The 19,280-nt window shown below is 51.3% G+C and overlaps 1 protein-coding gene across 1 annotated transcript in view; it reads left to right on the forward strand.

Moving 5' to 3' along the window:
• NT5C2 (5'-nucleotidase, cytosolic II) overlaps positions 1–10,940 on the forward strand; it is a 40,120-nt gene extending 29,180 nt beyond the window's left edge. Inside the window, exons 5-17 of the mRNA XM_050899034.1 lie at positions 1,006–1,097; positions 1,290–1,347; positions 2,669–2,762; positions 3,782–3,835; positions 5,019–5,102; positions 5,850–5,891; positions 7,054–7,161; positions 7,512–7,578; positions 8,255–8,425; positions 9,282–9,333; positions 9,579–9,639; positions 10,190–10,366; positions 10,600–10,940. Of these exons, the coding sequence (XP_050754991.1) occupies positions 1,006–1,097; positions 1,290–1,347; positions 2,669–2,762; positions 3,782–3,835; positions 5,019–5,102; positions 5,850–5,891; positions 7,054–7,161; positions 7,512–7,578; positions 8,255–8,425; positions 9,282–9,333; positions 9,579–9,639; positions 10,190–10,366; positions 10,600–10,857 (1,318 nt within the window). The 3' untranslated portion in view covers positions 10,858–10,940. The remainder of the gene's footprint in view (positions 1–1,005; positions 1,098–1,289; positions 1,348–2,668; positions 2,763–3,781; positions 3,836–5,018; positions 5,103–5,849; positions 5,892–7,053; positions 7,162–7,511; positions 7,579–8,254; positions 8,426–9,281; positions 9,334–9,578; positions 9,640–10,189; positions 10,367–10,599) is intronic.
• Positions 10,941–19,280: the final 8,340 nt, after the last annotated feature.

The following is a 19,280-nucleotide window of genomic DNA, read 5'->3' on the forward strand; positions in this document are numbered from 1 at the left end:
TTGTCAGTTAAGACACAGCCATTGTGTGAGGGCTGCTGGGAGCAGAGAGGACCTGTGTCCCGTGAGACTGTTAACTCCACAGCCATTGCTAAGAAAGTTTGAGAGCCTGAGCTGGCTTGGGAAAGGAACAAGCTTGCTCTACCCCTTTGTGTTTCTGACCCTTGCGGGTGTCAGAAGTGAGGCATTGCATGCCATTGCCTGCAGCCTTCCCTGGCTGCTTGCGTTTCTCTTGCCCCAGAGAAGGTGCTTTAGGAAGCAGAGGGGACCGCAGTGCTACGTGCCTGATGTGTCGTAGCAAATCCCCTCGTATCCCTGATGCGAGGGTGGATGGATGGAAGGCAAGCGCAGGCCAGCTCAGGGCGCCCGAGGTGACAAGCCTTGTCATTGCAGGCCTGTAAGTCCTTGCATCAGGAAGCCAAAATTTAGAAAAAGCCCTTATATATGCACTCAAGTTCCTCTTTGAGTCAGAGGTGATCTTCAGAAGCTCCAGAAATGAAGGAAAGCAGAATAATTAAATGACTTTAGTCATCGCCACCCTGCTGATTAATTGCAGAGGGCCCCAGGCAAGCCTCCCGCAGCACAGCTGTGCACTCCCCTGCTGAAAGCTGCTCGAGGGAGTGTAAAGCAACACATAGAAAGTGGGGGAAAGTTTAAGATAAGCAAACAATGAAAGTGCAGATATTTAAGGCATCCTCAGAGCCAGCAGCATGGGGCTTAAGGTCGAGTTGTGGACTCTCGACCACTCTGTTTCCCTGTGTGGGCTCTGCTCAGTTTGCTGACTCAGCGACGAGGGCTTTGTGCCCGGCTCTGCCGGAGCCAGCACGGCGGAGGGAACTCCGGTGGATGCAGTTTTGCTCTTGCGCTGCTAGTGCATGTGCAAAAGCTGGGTGTTGATTAAAGCACAACTAGTTAATGGACCCTGCTACAACTGTATTTTACAGGTCAGCACATTTTATCCTTATTATTTTTTGTGGTTTCATTCTTCTCCACTTTATCTATTCTCAGGCCTGAAACACGGGATCAATATCCAAATAAATTTATCCAGAGGGATGACACAGATAGGTTTTACATTCTGAACACGTTATTCAATCTACCAGGTGAGTCTAATGTGAGCCAACACAGGCCTGTTTCTGTGCCTTTGAAGCCAGTAAAGCTTTGCTAATGTCGTACTCTACTTATCTGTTTATTTTTTTTTTTACAGGAACTTTCTTCTTTTGGGCACAGGGCCTAAAGTTAGCGGGTCATATGATGTTATCCTTGTTTTAAAATCTTGCTTTGTTTCTTTGCAGAGACCTACCTGTTGGCCTGCCTAGTGGATTTCTTTACTAACTGTGACCGGTACACTAGGTACGTATTCACTCTGCTTCGAGGTGCTGATGGTACCGTAACATTGTTATTATAAAGATCAATACAGCACAGGTGGAGCTATTCTTAATATCAGTGGAGGCCCCTCAACTGGTTTCGGTGGGGAAGAGTTCAGGCCTCTTATTCTTTTGACGTTAAGAGAATTTAGTGGTGACGAGACAATCTGTGTGTACAGCAGAGACTGGTTATGAGGGTTTCCTTCACAGGGTATATCAGTATCACCATACTGACTGAAACTGGTATTTGGGCTAGCTTCTAAGATCACACACTTATTACAGGGTGATTACAGGCACCAGACAGCTCATTTTGAACCCATGTCCATTGGAGCCATGTTTGAACTGGTAACTGAAGGGCTAAATTTCCTCAGCCAGTTACCAGAAGTCCCTCATGTCATAATTGAGGACTTTGTTCACTTAAACGTGAAATACTCAGGCACAGTGTGGTGTAAAAGGCTGTGCAGCATGAGTATTTACCTAGCTTTCAAATAGGTGTAAGCATAAAAACAAGCTGCGGTTTGAACTGGCAAATGTGAATGCTGCTGTGCTGCTGATGCATGTGATGGGTCACCTTTGCATATTATGTGAGTGGAAGGCAAAGGTTTAATGGGATTTTACCTGGGAGCAGAGGAACTGATTATGCCGACAATCCATCAGGTGAAGTATCCTTTCTCAGGACAGGCTTGATGATTGCTGTCATAATAACTACAGCTGTTTAATCCTCCTTGATTTCTTCTTGGTGCAAACTCTTATGGGTGTCTCAAAGATACCTCCACGGTATCTTGTAGAGGAAATTTCTCATCTTAACTCTTAACTGTTCAACATAGAAGTAGTTCCTCCTCTCAGCAGCGAGTATTACATTTAGTTGATTTCCATGGCACCCTCTTCTTTAGTGTTGGAAAGAGGGAGAAAGAGCAGCACTCTGCTTACTTTCTCAGTACCATTCACCTTTTCTAAAATGCTGCAAACTGCACAGCCCCAGTCTTTTTTCCTTCTTGTAATACTGTGGGGGAGAAACAAGAGTTGCAGTCACAGAAGGCTGTAGTACTGCTATGGAGGCACAGGCCCGTAGTTAGGAACTTGCATCCTAAAATTTTAAACAAACGTTCTTGGGTAACACGCAGATCCTGTTAAACTCTGGTTGTAGCCTTCTTTCAAGTCTGAGCCATGGTAAAGTACTGATTAAGAAACCATTATGGTAAGATGAAAACACAAGCTCCAAACAACATTTTGAACTGTCTCTCTCCTTGACGTGTTTCTTACCTGCTGCGACTGGTTGCTACAATCTCTCTTCTTTCTCCTCACAGCTGTGAAACAGGGTTTAAAGATGGAGACCTCTTCATGTCCTTCAGGAGTATGTTCCAGGATGTCAGGGATGCTGTTGACTGGGTTCATTACAAGGTGATTACAAGAACTCCTTGGGACGTCTGTAATTGTAACTGAGTTAGAGGGACTGGTTTGTAACTCATGAGTTAAGATGTGTTATTCCACTTTTGGGCAAGAGCCCTGCTTTGCAGACTAGTGAGCCAATAGTAAATTGCAGTTGTATGTGAGTAAGTCAAGATCTCGACTGCCCTTGTAGTACTGAAACATATCTGTCTTGGCTTCCTATTCCTTTTTATTGTGCCCAGATTCCATTTCTGTACTGTAATTCATGGGTTTTACAACGTGATGCCATGAGGGTATTTGCACTTACAGTCCACAATTTGTACATTGTCCTAATTATTAAACCAGCATTTTACTGTAAATGGTTTACATAGGTGCTACCTTATGCTGTCTGAAAAGTACCTGCATTAAACAGAGAAATACATCAACTCTTCTCTATTTAGGGAGGAGAGGCAGTTCATCTTTTTCACACACTTCTGCACAAATTTAGAATATAATTTTGTGAGCATTAACATCTGGTTAAAGACCTGATTTTCTTGTTCTTCCTCATTCAAGAGGTCTGTGGGGGTGGGATGGAGAACCATCACAGGAGAACTCTGGTCACAGTTGTACTTGTGGTGCTCCTTTCAGCCATGCAGAAGTCAGGAATCTATTTTTCTCTCCTTATGCAGTGTTGTGTGACACATGTTGGAGTTGGCCTTTGAGTAAAGCATTATGGTCAGTGTTGGAGACAGGTCGTTGACTGTCTTGTTTGGTATGGCAAATCTATTTTTTGTTTGTTTCTATTGTATTCCCTTCTGAAAGGGTTAAAATGCTGTTGAAGTGGATTATTTACCATGGTGAGGGAATCGATGGATCACAGAGTTTGTGATGGTCCCTGCTACTCAAAGCCTCTCATCTCTAGAGTCACTGGTTCAGATTCGCCCTGGTTTGTACTTTCACAGCATTTTAAAGTGTGAAAGTTGGCATTACTTTGATGTCTCTTACATCATAAGTTTCCATTACCTCACTGGGTTCTGTTGTTTCTATTTCAGGGATCACTCAAGGAAAAGACCCTTGAGAATCTGGAAAAGTATGTGGTGAAAGATGTAAGTGTGAAGTTACTTTACTTGTGCTACGTGACATTCTGTACTGAGTAAGCCGGCAAGAAATAAACATGCTGATTTGCTTTACTACATCACAAAACAGATAACGCTGTGATTTCTATTGTAATAACCAAAGACAAAGTGGAAAGTTCGGACGCAGCCTTTATTCTGAGCCAGTGATCCACGTGATTTCATATTCACGTGCCTGTTTTTTACATAAAATATAAAAGCCAGAGGAAATGTTATCACAGGACACAGGTGAATACGCTGGCAAGGCTCATGTTGTTTCTTTTGGTCGTGAATGGAACTGTGTTCCCTGCCCTCATTTTCTCTGCCCAAGCAGACCTCTTTTTAAAAAGCAACAGATGAGCATCTTTTTAGACAGAAGTATTCCTTAGCCATGCAACAAAAATGTTACACGCGTTTAACCGTGAGGGACTGAGGGAAGGATCCTGAAAGACTCACCAATGTCCAGTCTCTTGATAATCCCGAAATGTGTGTTCAGCACATCTAATTGAGCAAGCTCCAGTGGTTCCCTTACTTTTGCCCTCTCTGCAGTGTGCAAGGCCCCTCTGGACCACTTACAGTATAATTATTCTTTAGTTTAGATGAGCTCTGTGGTAGAGTATCACTTTAAAGCAGTTAACCTTGTTTCTAGTTACATGCCTGCAAAATCCTTAGGAAACCGTTCTGTGAGGTAATCAGCTACTCTGGCAATGGACTGAGATTTATGATTCAATAAAAATAGCTCCAGGAATAAATTCTCCCTAATTTGAGGTTGGAATTATAATGCGCTCCAACTTGTGGCTCGTGTGAGCTCGGATTTCACCTGCCTCTGGGCCCATTTCGGGAATGGACTTGGAGCTGGAGGAGCTGCTCCAGTGTGCCTGGCACGGAGCATATCGGTGGGAGCAGCACAGGGTGCCTGGCACTGTGGTTGGCAAAGGCACCGCAGCCCTGCTGAGCCCTTCCCCCTCGCCTTCCTCCCCTGGGCTGTGCTCTGGAGGGGTGTTACGTGGATGGACCAGCAACTTTCCTGGCTCTGGCCAGTGCAAAACATGTGAGTTTGCTTGCTTGATGGTTTGGTTTGCTTTGTTTTGTCTGGTGGGATCATAGCTGAGAGTATTTTGCTCATGATGAATCTCTGTAACTTTTGTGTGTGACTTTTATGTCCCTTGGCTTTCAGGGGAAGCTGCCGCTGCTTCTCAGCCGCATGAATGAAGTTGGGAAGGTGTTTCTCGTCACAAACAGTGACTACAAATACACAGACGTAAGCACTGCTTGAATTGTTGTGTTGGTATATAATGGAATAAGCAAAAGCCAGCCATTCATTTGGATGGGTTTTTGTAGGACATCTTCTGGTGGAGAGTCGAGTGTTTGCTAAGCTAGGTGTAGGATGGTTTAGTGGTGAATGCAGATTAGGTCTTGAGTCATCTTTTGTAGTCCTGGTTCTGCTACTGACGTAGTATGGGCCTGGCTTAAGTCCATCTGTGCCTCACTCAGTTCCTCAGCAATTAAAAGGCTGAAAGAGAAAGTGATACTCATTTTAGATTTCAGCATCCTTTAAAACGCAGAACTTCCCTTTCAAGTGAGATAGTCTGAGTACAGACAGGTCACCAAAGCCATGGTCCTGGAGAGGTCTAAGAGCCAGAAAGGGCTGTCTGCTGTGCTGCAGGAATAAACAGGGTTACTTCAACTCCAGGTAAATGTCAGGATGTTGCAATACTGCTAATCCAAAGATTTATATGCCATTTTAAAGCATTGCAAGATATACCTGAAGCAGTGCGCAGATTTCTGAGGCAAATGTGTTCTTTGATTATAAAATTACTGGTTTAATTCCTGTCACTTTAAATTCCATCCATTCATTTTGTCTCCAAATCTTATGCTGACTTTTGTGTAAATCCTGAAAATAAAGTTCTGTAACCTGAAAAGATAAACGCAGAAAAGTATGCTTTTATAAACTACACAAATGTATGTTTAAAAACACATCTTTGAATACTTTCTTTCTGTCTTTCAGAAAATTATGACTTACTTGTTTGACTTTCCACATGGACCAAAGGTATGTGATTTCTAGACTGCAGTTCCAATAGAAACTGATGTGCCTAATTATCTGTGTAGCTGGAAAGCATTTTAATCCTGCTTCATCAGCTGCATGGGATTAGTTGCTTTAATCTGGTTAAAATACACTTGCTGTTTTGTGTCCTGTTTGAATGGGATCAAAGCAAATACAATATAACAAAGAGAAAAGAGGCATCATCTGGTCTCAAACAATAATCTGTGTTAATGATAACATTATTTTAGTGATAACACATTTTAACTGTGGCATTTTGCAGCCAGGTTTCTTAGAAATCTTGCACAATGTTTTAGATGTTTTTTAAAAAAACCTTGATGGAAAGGAAAGAGTTTTATAAAACAGCAGAAACATTTATGGCTGATTGTGCCTTGACTATCGTAACTCCAAAAGTTTGTCATGCTTTTTCTGGTTTTCTGAGGTCAAAACTCAGCCTTGCAACTTTTGGAGAGAGTCTGATGAGCTGAATTTATACTGCTTTCTCAGTCTCCCAGTGGGAGGCTCTCTCACACTCAAAAGATGTGTTTTCACACTGTGCTCTAAAGGTAGGAGGTGGCCAACGGAGAAATTCTCAGAACATGGAAAACCACCACAACTGATAGCTCAAAAAACTCCTTGCTGTGGTCTTGATCTCAGAAAGAGCGGAAGCATGGAGCAGAAAGGGCTCATGAATGCCCAGTGTCCTTCGGGCAGGGCTGTGACTCAAAGCTGTGCTCTGTGGAATAGAGTCCAGGCATTTTCCCACTCTTGGCAAACGTACCAGCGTGGCCTTGTAAGGCTGAAGCCGTGAAGTTGCATGTGTCTGGATCTATGCAGGATGTCACCTTCAGGAACGGTGGCGGTGGTGTCATTTACAGCATCTCTTTACACGACAGCTGTGCTGTGACATGGATGTTCAGTGCAGTTCTATCTCACACCACATTCTCAGTCCTCACTGCTAGGCTGGGTTGGGATGGGCTTGCCGCAAAAGGGGAGTGCTTTAGGAGATGGCGCTGGCAACCCAGCATCGTGCCACAAGAGGCATGAGCTAGGGGATTTTGATGGACCAGCAATGTCACAAGGTTATGGCTATGGACAACGACGCTCCAGTTAAACTCCCTGTGGTTCATTGTGTTGTGCCTGATTCTGGGGTTTGTTTTTGCCTTTGCAGCCTGGGAGTGCCCATCGGCCATGGCAGTCCTACTTCGACCTGATCCTGGTGGATGCGCGAAAACCCCTATTCTTTGGGGAAGGCACCGTTTTGCGGCAGGTGGACACAGTGAGTGGCATATGGAGGGCACCTCTACGGCTGGAAGGGCTCGTGCACCTCCTGTGTGGCATCTCTTAGTGGTAACGGGCAACACAGCGTTTAGACAGGACCTGCCCTAGAGATGGTGGGCTGGCTTCTCCTCTTAGTGATTCCTGAGCAACCCCATCACCTGGGGCACAGCAGAGCTTGAGGCCTTCCTGGCTTCCCTAATGTACTGCAAGTGGCAATAAGAAAAAAATGTGGAAAGCCACCTCTAGGCTGCCTGGGAGTGAGAGAGACACAAAGAGTAAAGCATCAATAGGACAGGAGAGATCCAGACCATCAGCTGTTCTGTAGTAACGCAATGTCTCCTTCCTCAGGTGACCGGGAAGCTGAAGATTGGTACCTACACTGGCCCGCTGCAGCACGGCATCGTGTACTCAGGAGGTGAGGCAAGAACCCTTCTCGCCCTGTGGAGTGGCTCTGACGTGCCCTCGTGGCCTTCAGCCACTCCGGCTGTGAGAGGACTTGTGCCAGGTGCTAGGCAAGGCTGTGTTTCCCAAAGCGCGTTGTACTGTGCCCTCTGCACACTGCACCAGAAGGTCTCCATCATCATTGCTGCCCAATGCAGGGAAGAAATGGACCCGTTCCTCCTCAAATGCCCTTTCCTTCCTTGCCAGGGAGGGTCTGGGAAATGCCACTGCAGAGCTTGTGGTGGAGGGGAGCTGCAGCTGGTCCAGTGCAACGTTCCCAGCCGTACTTACAGTGCTGCCACCAGTGTCACCACGCTCGGACAGTCCCCTGAGCCAGGGCAGGGCAGCGGGTGGATATACAGAGCTGGCTGCGACGCCCAGGGCTCCATTACTGTCACATGGGATGGGAGGCAGCGTGGCCGCTCTGCCACCCCACACATGTGGGTGTGTGCGTGGGCAAAGCTGCCCCTGGGTGAACTCCCAGGTGGGTGGGCAGTGCCCCGTGCCACGGCCAAGCAGGGGAGCTCTGTTTAGCAGTGGAGGTTTCTGGGAGGAAAATGCACCTGCTCTGTCCCTAACCCTGGCCCTCTGAAATGAGCCAGACGTTTCCTTTTGGCTCCCCGTTCTGAGCCATGCCATTCTTCTCTCAGGCTCTTCAGACACAGTCTGTGACCTGCTGGGGGCCAAAGGGAAGGATATCTTGTACATCGGAGACCATATCTTTGGAGACATCCTCAAATCCAAGAAGCGCCAGGGCTGGAGGACCTTCCTGGTGATCCCTGAGCTGGCGCAGGAGCTGCACGTCTGGACAGACAAAAGTGGTGAGAAGCCGGGCAAACCCCGGGCCAGGCTTTGTTCTTGCTTGCCTGGTGCTGCACCCCTGAGATCGCCAGGGCATAGGGGGGCAGGGGAGAGATCACCCTGGCTTGCCGCTTCTCCTTTCAGCCCTTTTTCCCTGGGTCTGGGTGTTGGCGGCAGGAGCTGGAGCAGCTCTCTGTGGGCTGGCCTCGGGGTCCCAAGCCTTTCCTGTGCTCTTCTTTCCAAGGTCACTTGTGCGTGATCAGCACTGACTTGGCCGGGGGAGAAGCTGCAGCTGGGTGGGGTCGAGTTGTTCCTCAGCCTGCCCCAAAAACTCCTCTCCCTCTGCCCATATGGAGCCATGGCTTCTCTGGTAAAAAGTATCTGACAAGACACCTGGGTTATTCTCCCTGTAATGCCTGAGCCATGACTGCTCTCCCATCTGCAGGGAGTCCCTGCTCACCAGCCGCTTCCTCCTCCTTCCTCCCGCTCCCTCTGCTGCTCTGCTGCCAAAGTGCTGTGTGTTTCCCATCCTCCAGCGCTACTGCTTTTCTCCCGGGTTTGCCCTTTGGTGTGTAAATAGGTCTGGGGGTTATGCAAGTTGCCCCATGGCTGGTTGGAAGGTTTTGGTGAGGGCTGCAAAGATTCAGCCTCAAAAACAAAAGGGGCAACCAGAAACCAAGCCCAAAGCTCTGCCAGTGGCGCAGAGCACGATTAAACCCTCTCCCTGCTCAGTGGCTGTGAGATGCCGCGCTCCTTGATGCAGTGCCCCTCCACTGCCATGCAAGAGGAGCGGGCAGGATGGTGGGTTTGCTTTCAACCCTTTTCATTTCAGCAGTTTAAACTTACCTTTTTTCCCTTTCTTTTCTGGTTTTCCAGCCCTTTTTGAAGAGTTGCAGAGTCTGGACATTTTCTTGGCCGAGCTATACAAGTGAGTGTTCAGTGACAATTTTCCTGCCACCTCTCCCAGCCTAGCGACAGCTAACGAGCAGCTCTGACGAAACCTTGGGGTTGGGTTAGCAGCACTGCTGCCGGAGCTTTGATTCAGGCCTGGGCTCTGCCCACAAGACCAACCTTCCCCTCCAGACCAGCCTCCCTCCCTCGAGCCCCCATCCCACAGCATCTGATTCTGAAAGGCTTTTCACACCATGTATTTACCTTCTCGCCTGTAACTAGGCATCTGGACAGTAGCAGCAATGAACGCCCTGACATCAGCTCCATCCAGAGACGCATTAAGGTACCAATCATAAAAATCCCTTTTCATCCTTTTGGATCCCAAAGGGCTTGATAGCCCAACCCCACTGCTCAGCCCTGAAATGCTTTGCTCTGATTTTGGGTGGGCACGGCAGGCTTGGCAAAGCCATTCTGTCTTTGTGGACGCAAACGGAGGAGCTGCTCAGCTCACTGGTGTCACTGGCACTCCTGAAAGGTAGCCTGGTCTGGAATAGGGTCTGCTCCCTCATGCACACAGCAGCACTGACTCACGGTGCTCACTGCTGCAGAGCGCGGCACTGGCACACACAAGCTTGGAGGGGCTGTAGCCTCTGGTTCAGCCAGCCCTGGGGTGCCAGCCTGGGGCAGGTGCTGGCCCTGAGCCCGCTGCTGCCTTCCCCTCTGTTAGCTGGGACTTGGCTGTGCTCTGATGTCATGGGATACGAGCACAGAAAGCCTTGCTGGAGATCCTTGCAGATCTCATGTGGCCCCCAGCCCTCTGCGCTCCACTTCAGCGTTGTGGCTCCGCGCTGCTGCCTGCCTGACCCAGGATCTAACCTGCTCTTTGCTTGTAGAAAGTGACCCACGACATGGACATGTGCTACGGGATGATGGGGAGCCTCTTCCGCAGCGGCTCTCGGCAGACCCTGTTTGCCAGCCAGGTGATGCGCTATGCCGATCTCTATGCAGCCTCCTTCATCAACCTCCTCTACTACCCCTTCAGCTACCTCTTCAGAGCCGCCCACGTCCTGGTGAGTTGCAGACCCCGGGGAGGTGGGCAGGGGTCCCAAAGGTGCCTGCGCTTGTGTTCATTAACACTTCCACAAGCCGCAAGCACCAGGAACGGCCCCTTGGAGGGTTGGGGGGCATTTGATGCACCCTGGGCCAAAGGGTCACCTTCTGGGGTTTGCTCTCCATCGGTCTCAGGGAGATACCCTGGGACTGGGACACCCCTTGCCATCTCCTCTCTCTCTTGCATGTGTAGATGCCACACGAGTCCACGGTAGAGCACACGCACGTTGACATCAATGAGAAGGAGTCACCGATGGCCACGCGCAATCGCACCTCAGTGGATTTTAAAGATTCTGACTACAAGCGGCATCAGCTGACCCGCTCCATCAGTGAGATCAAACCGCCCAACCTCTTCCCCCAGGCACCTCAGGAAATCACGCATTGCCACGATGAAGATGACGATGAGGAAGAGGAAGAGGAGGAAGAAGAGGAGGAAGAGGAAGAGGAATAAGAAGGAAAAAGCGAAGCATCTTTGAAGACAAACCATGACTCTAGCAGTGATCAGGAGCGGATTCCTTTGTTGGGGCCCTTGGGGTGATGGGTTGGGGGGGTGTGATTCTTGCAAAGGCACATTTTGAAAGTGACCGGAAACTTTTAACAAATTAACACTAATTAGGAGGAGACCCTTGTTTTCAGTTTTGCAGACGGTTCAAAAAGCTGATGGATTCTGCCTGGGTGGTGCGTTCAGATTCGACTGCCCGCCTGTGCTGTCATGCTGCTCCCATTACATTTAGGGATGCTGCATGTTTCTCCCTTTCCCATGATGTGTTTCATCTGATTTTCATTTGTACGGTGTCCTGTGAACGGTTTTTGCCATTTGTTACATTCGCTGTGGAGAAGGAAGGGATGTGCTGGGCCCTGCAGGAGATAAAATGATCCAAATCCTCCTGCCCCTTGGGTTGCTGCCCTTAACTCTCTGCCTCTGGGTTACAAACTGCCCCCTCCCCGTGTTAGCCAGGGTGTTGCTGTGGCTTCCAGCACTCAGTTTACCCTCTGCTCGCCGTGAGTTTCTCTGTGTAAGTGGTTCGATTCCTCCGGCCATCACGGATGGCGGTGGGATTCCAGCTCTTGCATATCTGCAGCTGTACACGTTTCGGCTTGTAGACGCTTGTTATCCTCTCCCAGTGTTTCAGAGCTTTCTTTCATCATCGGCATGTGATGCATGATTTCCAACACATTTCTCAAACAGCTGAGCCGCACACTGTGTTCTCAACTCCTGTAGTTTCAGCAGTAAATACTAACCCAGGAGCTTGAAGCTACTGCTTTAGCATTACATTAGTCAGTTTGTTTTCCTACTGCCTCTTACTAACCTTTCTGTCCGCTCAGCTTTAAGAAAGCGAAGCGTCCCAAAGACAAACCCAGCCACCATCTGGAGTGAAAGGGCCTGTTATTCCAGGGTGCTGCGGGCCACGCGTAGCTGCCGTAAACTAGGAAACGGCACGTGCCCCAGGGCCAGCCGCACGGTGGGAGCCGGGAAACTCCAATCCGGCTGGCAGCGGCCCTTGTCTTTGGCCTGGCGCGGAGCAAGCGGAGCCTCATCGCAGGTTGCAGTGGGCAAGGCTGTGTCCCTGTCCAAGGAGGGTGATGGCTGGAGGCTGCTGTGCGAGGACTGGGGGTGCCCCACGGGGATGGGCAAGTGGTCCTTGTGCCTGAAAGCCAGCCCGGGGAAGGCGTGGGGCCGGCACGCAGCTGGGCAGCAGTGCCCTGCGGTTTTCTTCCGTGTCATGGGTGCAGCCTCCCTTACTCCAGCCTGTGCCGTTCGCTGTGAAGGGATTACAACAAGGGCCCTCCTGTAATGAATTCGACTGTTGTTTCAGTACCATTAAACTCATTTAATCTTTTTTTTTCCATTTTAAAGTACCTTAGGAGAAAATAAGAATAGAAAAACCACACCACCAACATCTGAGCAGGAAACGCTGCTGCTGTAGTGGCAGTTGTTCAAGTCAATAAATGATGATGTTTCTAAGAAATGCCTGGCGCTTTGTGGTGCATCGCTGAGATAATGAGGGCTGTGCTGGAGGTGGCAGGGAGAGCCGGGACTGTGGGGGTCCCAGCGGGACGGGTGGCTGAGGAAGAGGGAAAGCATCTCCGGGAATTGGTTGTGTGACGCATTACCGAGCAGTGGCTGTGGATCTGACTTTAAGGGCTTGTCTGCTCCCTGGGGAGCAGGTGGGCAGGAAGCGAGGGGGGGGCACAAGGCTTTGGTTATCCCCATCGTCTTCACCCAAGAGGCATGGGGAGACAGAGAAACATTTTGGTCTGGATTCAGAGTGAGGAGGAGCTTCTCCATGGGGGGAAGGGCAACACTCCCACCCTGCCACTACCTCCAACATTGCGCCTTTCCAGGGCTGTTTCCCACAGGCATTACCAAGGGCTGCTCCCCACCATGCATGACCCCTGCCCAGGGTGGCACTGGCGGCACTGCATGGCCCACACTCACCAGGAGCTGCAAACCTGGTTAAACAGAGAAGGATACCTGGGGAAGGCCAGCGTTGCCACAGCGATGGCACTGGCTGGCCTAGCCAAAGGCTGCGTGTACCCTGCACCCGGCCGAGACGGGGACAGCCCTGGGGACAGCACACTGCTGTGCTCAGCCCTCGCCCGTAAACAAACCCCTTGGATCAACGAGACCAGACCAGATGAGGCCCCGCCATCAGAGCTACCACAGAAGGCTATTCAGTACCCAGGGCCCAAAGTGCCACACAGAAAAGCAACACTAAATGGCTGCAGATGGTGGCCAACAATCAACAGCCAACACTTCAGGGACTGCTAAAAGCCTTGATTTTGGGGTCTGGAGAGCAGCTAACGCATACCCACAGCGAGGTCGGCTGTAGGAAGGGTTTGAGGGAGGTGTTCCCGAGCCCTTTCATTAAAGGCCATACTGGGCTTTGCTATGTTTAAACCTCATTTCGCCAAGTATAGCCACTTGAATTTTTTAAGCTTTAGCTCAGCAGCTGGGGAGGGCGTGCGGCTGTGGGAAGGGAGGTCTGGGGAGCTCTGTGCATTCCTCCTCCCTAACTGGTCGCCACAAATAGCTCACTCCCAGCCCAGGGCTATTTCTGACTGCGATGGGGAGAAGACTCTTCAAGGCTGGAGCAATGGAAAGTATTTGACCCTCCCTTGATAGTGGGAAGGTGGCGGGCAGAGCCTGACAGACACACAGGCACTGCTCGCTGCCCGGCCTTGTGCCACTCTGCCCATCCTGTGTTGGCTCTGCGATGGTGTTGCAGAAAGAAACCACCAAGCAAGAGCCAGGGTGAAGCCTCTTGCCCCAGCTGGTACAGGGGACATGGCCACAGCCCAGTTTTCTAGCCCATGCCTCTGGCAGGCAGCTGCCTGCACCAGCTGCCGCTCCCGGGAAGCCGGTGGCCTGGCAGTACCTGTGTCTCCAACCGGCTCTGCAGAGCCCCCAGGAAAAGCCAGCATGAGCTGCAGCTGCTGCGAGGCTCCTGCCGCTCTCCCCAGAGCCTGTTCCTCCGCCCCAAGGGACGACCATGCTATTGCCCACCGGCGGTGGCAAAAGCCCAGTGGGAGCAAGATGAGCACCAGGGACAGGCCTCACGCCCGCCCTGAGGTCTTGCTGACCCGATTTTTTATTTCTTCCACTTTCTCCAACACCACACGCCCACCCTCACTGCTTCTGCAGAGACGGAGGGGGGCTCACAGTGGCTGCACCAAGCAAACTCTACCAGGGACAGGAGCCTGAGGCTCGCTCTGCCCTTAGCCACAGCCCTGCAGACATTTTGTGCTGGGCACTGCCAGCAAATACTTCTGAATAGGTCAAAGTAACTAGAGATGCTCCCAGCTCCTCTTCCTTTACACCATCTCCTCTCTCAGCAGAGAGAGGGCCCACTGCAGCTGAAGCACAAATCCAGTATCAGGGTACACCTAACCACAACGGAGGATGCAAAGCCCTGTGCCAGACCCTGAGCAGCAGCTATTGCAACCTTGGTGCCTGAAGCCCCAGCCACCTGCAGCGTACATTGACAAGGCAATTTTGTAGGTGCAGAGCCACCCGCCCACCCTGGCCCTGCACAAGGGTGCTCACCTCCAGCAGAACGGCCACGGGGCCCGCTGGGCTGCCGAGCGTGTGGCAGGAGCGCAGGGCTGGCACGCGGGAACAGCGGAGGCACAGCCAGAGCAATGCAGCAGCAAGGTGGGGGGGTGGATGGTCTACCAGGACTTAACAACCTGTAGGTACAAAAGGCGACCTTGAGCACGACTCACACTGTTATGTGAGAACTGGCCTGTAGCGCTGGGGGTCCCATCCCATCCCTGTTGCTGCAGTGGCACAGGGCCCAGCCACACAGGGAGGGCGAAGCGCAGCCTGGGTGCTGCTGGAGCCTCAAGGACGCAGAGCCCTGCCAACACCCATCCTGCCTCCCTGCGGGGACCCGGCCTCTCACACCATCCCTTCCAGGAGCCCCGGGCTCTCCTGCCCTGCTCCTTCCCGTTGCTCTTCACCGTCAGAGCCAGCCCCAAAGTCTGCCTTCACATTAATTCTACTTACATCCTGCTTGCAGCATCCCACCATCTTCCACCCACTGCCGGGGACAGGCACACACAGGGGAGCAGGAGACCTTGCAGGACCTGCCACTCTCCTCAATGCCCTGATACAATGTTGGGGAGCCAGGTCCAGGGGAACAGGGCCATCCTGCAGCAGAGGAACAGGGACAGAGGCTGCACTGGGTGCAGCAAAATCCTCCAGAAGGCTTGAGCAGACGCTGCCCAACTCACTGCCCCGGAGTTTAGCAACTCAAGAGCTGAGCGAGGAAGAAAGCCCAGTGCAGGGAGAGCACCTGGGTGAAATGGCTGCGAGGAAGACAGGGGTTGAAGGATGGCAGAAGCACGAAATGGGCCCATGGCAGGGCTCTGTGTGGCACGCAGGAAAGGGTCGGCCATTCCTCTGCTGGCATGGAGCTGGCAGTGATGCTGGGCAGGGGACTAAGCAAGGGCTCGCTCTCCTGCTCAGAAATACGTCTCCGTCACTGCAGGCTCCACACAACTCTGCTGCCAAAGTCCCAACACCAGGGGAGCAGACAGCAGCACTTAACACAGGGGGACGGACAGACTTGCTCCACCAGCAACTCCCGTCCAACGGAGCTGCCGTCGCCACCAGCTATGTCCCTCGCTGGCAGCCCCCAGTCACGCACCGCCTGCCAGGAACATGCGCTACGGATGGACAGACAGCATCTATGCTTCCGGACAAACAAACATGATAAATGGAGAGCAGGTTGAAAATAAGGGGTTTTTATTAGTGGAAGAAAAAGGCCCTCACCCTTGAGGGAACTTCAGAAAGAGAAAGTCACCTGTGTGCTGTTGCCACCAGCTTCCCAGCTCCTGGTCAGCAAAACCACCGGCACAGCCCTCCCCAGCTCGAAGACTTACGGGCCCAGACCCACCAAAGCGAAGAGCAAGGGCTGGCTCTAAGGGGAACAGGATCCAGCCTCTCCGTGGCTCTTGACAGCTGAAGTGGAGATTAAAGACCACTGACGTGCCAATAGCAGAGATCTGGGTCCGGGATCACCGACATCAGCCCCACCACCCGCATGCCAAAATCCGTCCCTTGGAAATGAGGGGGGAGCATGGAGGAGGGAAAAATGCATAAACTGGAATGTTCAACAGAAAAAAAAATCATCATTTATCTAAAAAGAATAGAAATAAACAAAATGCTTTTAAACAAAATCACAAAATATACAAATAAATCTGGTACAAAATAAATAGGAAAGATTGGAAATCTACAACAAAATTGGAATAATTATAAAATTCATTCATATGACAATCAATATATGAAACGTATACACTTCATTCAGGATTTCAGTTGTGCTTATTCAGGTTTATGTACACACATGGAAATACTGTAGTCAGAATACTACAACTCTGGAAACCCCAAGTCATGTACAATATGATACAATTCGCAAAGACCGTGTACGATGGCAAATAAGACACAGGGAAGAGCCGGCTGGCGTGGCTGAGCAGGTTCACACAGCCACGAAAACGCACCGCAGAGGGAGAGCCGCCACGCTTCTGAGCAGGGGGGGACCCAGGCTGAGCCAGCAGCGGCCGGGAGGAGGCTCGGGGCAGCCAGGAAGGACCCGACTGCAGGAGAAAGGTTTGGTGTGAGACCTCCGGCTGCCGAGCACCAGCTGCTCATGGCTTCCAGTAACGCTTCTCAAGTATTTGGGTTTTCAGATTCAATGTGTTTGGCATCCAGGCGCCTGCCCTGTGATTCAGGGTATCGAGGCTGGCTCTGCAGCTGTGCGTGCTGGAGAAAGCACACGCCAAGAGCTGTGAGGTCCCTCAGCAGGGCCCGACCCTGAACTGCTCGTAAGCCACCCTTGTGCTTGGGAGAACATGGATCAAATGGGACCAGAGCACTGGTGCTGGGGTCCTGGTGGGTTTCCACTCTCCGAATTTCATGCGGTCTGCAAGGAAGGCAGAGTCCCTTGAGCAGCATCTCCTACCCTTAGTGTGAGGAATGAAGACAGGGACGGTCACAGCATCACCCGTTCCTGACTGCTGCACCTCCTTCTCTCGCCTTCCTGAACGCTCAACCAAACCACAGCAAGAAGAGCAGAGGAACGGCCACGGCCGATGCGAGAGCAGCAGCCGCAGAAAGCCACGTTGCTGAATCCAAGGCAGCACGATGCAGAAGGACAGACCACGTACCCTGGGTAAAAACCTGCCGGCCAAACCAGCCCAGCCCAGCCTGCTGGGACCTGAGACTTTAAAGCAGAGATGACGCTAGAGCTGATCTAGGCCTGGCCAGTCTGTCACTTCTGTGAACAGAGGAGCTCACCGGGAGTCCCCTCCACCCTCCCACATTGATCTTTGGGCAAACCCAGAAGGCATGCATTCAATATTGGCACTTCCAGCTAAAGGCCTATGATCCAGGCTACTCATCTGACACCTACAAGTTTCTCACTTGAATTTGGAAGGATTTGGTAGAACAGTGATGCCCAGAGGATAAAAAAACCACCTCCTTTTATAAAGCTCTGTGGTCTCCAAACAGCTGAAATGGGATGCCAGACTGCTCCGCAAGCACGAAATGCTGCGACAAGCCCTTCCTCCCCAACAAACCCTGCTATCAACCGACTGCCGCACTGCTTCCAGGAGAAGAAGACAACAGAGACATCAAATCCACCTCTGGAGCATCGGAGCCACCTGCAGCCTTTGCATATTTCAGGGGCTGCTTTGGCTCACGACAGCTGACAAACCTCAAGCCCGGCTCTACGACAGGCAGCTTCTGTCCTTCTGTCGAGAATGGCCAAACCTCTCCTGCTGGGGGGAGGATTAAACATCAAGCACTTTGTTAGCCAGAAATCTGCGCTGGAGGGGCGAGGGCAGCCAGGGCACCGTCCTCTGCAGGATCGCAGTGATCGGCCCTGCTCAGAGGAAAACAGGGCCCAAAGGAGAAACCTCAGAAGAGAGCAGAAAGATGTTTTTCAGCTGGAGACAGAAGACCAGCAACTTTGAGTACGTATTTCCAAGGTGCAGAACTGCTACAGAGCCTGACCTCAGGATAACGAGAACAAGATGATGTCACTTTGACTGAGTTCAGTGCTACCAATCTGTGAAACACCTCCCTCCACCACCTGTACCATGCCACAGGCTGGAGGCAGCTTTCCGGCACCCCCTTCCCACTCCTGCAGCTCAGGGAAGGGCTGGGATAACCTGGCATCCCAGGCTTTCTCCTAGGGAATGCTCTGGCCTCCCCAGGTTCAGCATCCAGCTTCTAACAGAACAGCAAATATGCACAACCAGACTGAAAAGCTCAGCCGTACCGCCTCGGACCTGCAGCAACAGCGTCCCCTTGCCTGGACATGGGCCCAAGGACGCGGCCATGAAACTAACCGCGGAGGAACGCAACCCAGCGTGAAGCCAGGCTCCAGGACAAGAGCAAGACACCGAGCGCGATTGTCTGGGGGGCTCTGTGGGAAGCCGTGGATGTCTCCGCGTCTCCTGTGCTGCCGACGCATGGCAGTGAGGCCAGTATCACTACAGAGATCGCACTGACAAGAGACCTGCAACTGATGGATCAAGTATAAAACCAGAGCAGGGATGAGGGTGGCTTCCCAGCCCAGCTTGTAGTGTAGAGCTTGTCCTCTCTGCTGGTCAAGTCAGGATGAAGGCTGCTCTCTCCTCCGTGCCATGAAAAGACGCCTGGCTTTCGATCATGTTAGTTAAGCTCGTCATTTCACTGTTGGGCCAAACCAACCCTCAGTATCCAAGGACCAGGTACTTCTTTGGGTCTATTTAGAGCCCCAGTGCGGAGCCAGGCTGCGGGGTGGGCAGCAAGCCCAGGTCCGTGTCACACCGAGCCTTTCAGCACATGCTGGTTTTCTGCTTTGTGCCAGCTTCACACATGGCAGTGCACAGTACGAACGCAGGAACCCCTCACCGCTGGTCGGACACCTTTGGGATGAAGCCTCAAATTAGCATCACAACAAGAGGTACTCTCAGCAGCATCCTTCCTCGCCCCCCAGCCCCAGTTTTCTACTGGTAATCCAGACACTGGATAACTTGACAACTGGTACACAGGTACTAGTTTTAAAACCACAGATGTGTGTATTAGATATCATATAAAATATGGTACATCTTTCATGTGGGAATGATTTCTATAGATAGTGTATTTCAGCACAAGGAAGATGCACGTTCCAAGGGGTCCTGGAGAACGCGGCTGTGTTCTCCATCACGTAGGATACTTACACGGGATGCTTGTGAGGAGACAGCGCTGCTCTTTGCCATCCACACTCCCACGCCCCTCAGCTGAGCTCTGCAGAGATCACAGGAAGCACCACCGCTGCCCAAGCAGCCCCTCTCACAAAGCTACCTCTTTGGTTTTCTTTGAGCTGGTTTGAGCCAGAGCCTGAC

This window comes from Gymnogyps californianus, chromosome 6 (assembly GCF_018139145.2).
Source record: "Gymnogyps californianus isolate 813 chromosome 6, ASM1813914v2, whole genome shotgun sequence".
NCBI lineage: Eukaryota > Metazoa > Chordata > Aves > Accipitriformes > Cathartidae > Gymnogyps > Gymnogyps californianus.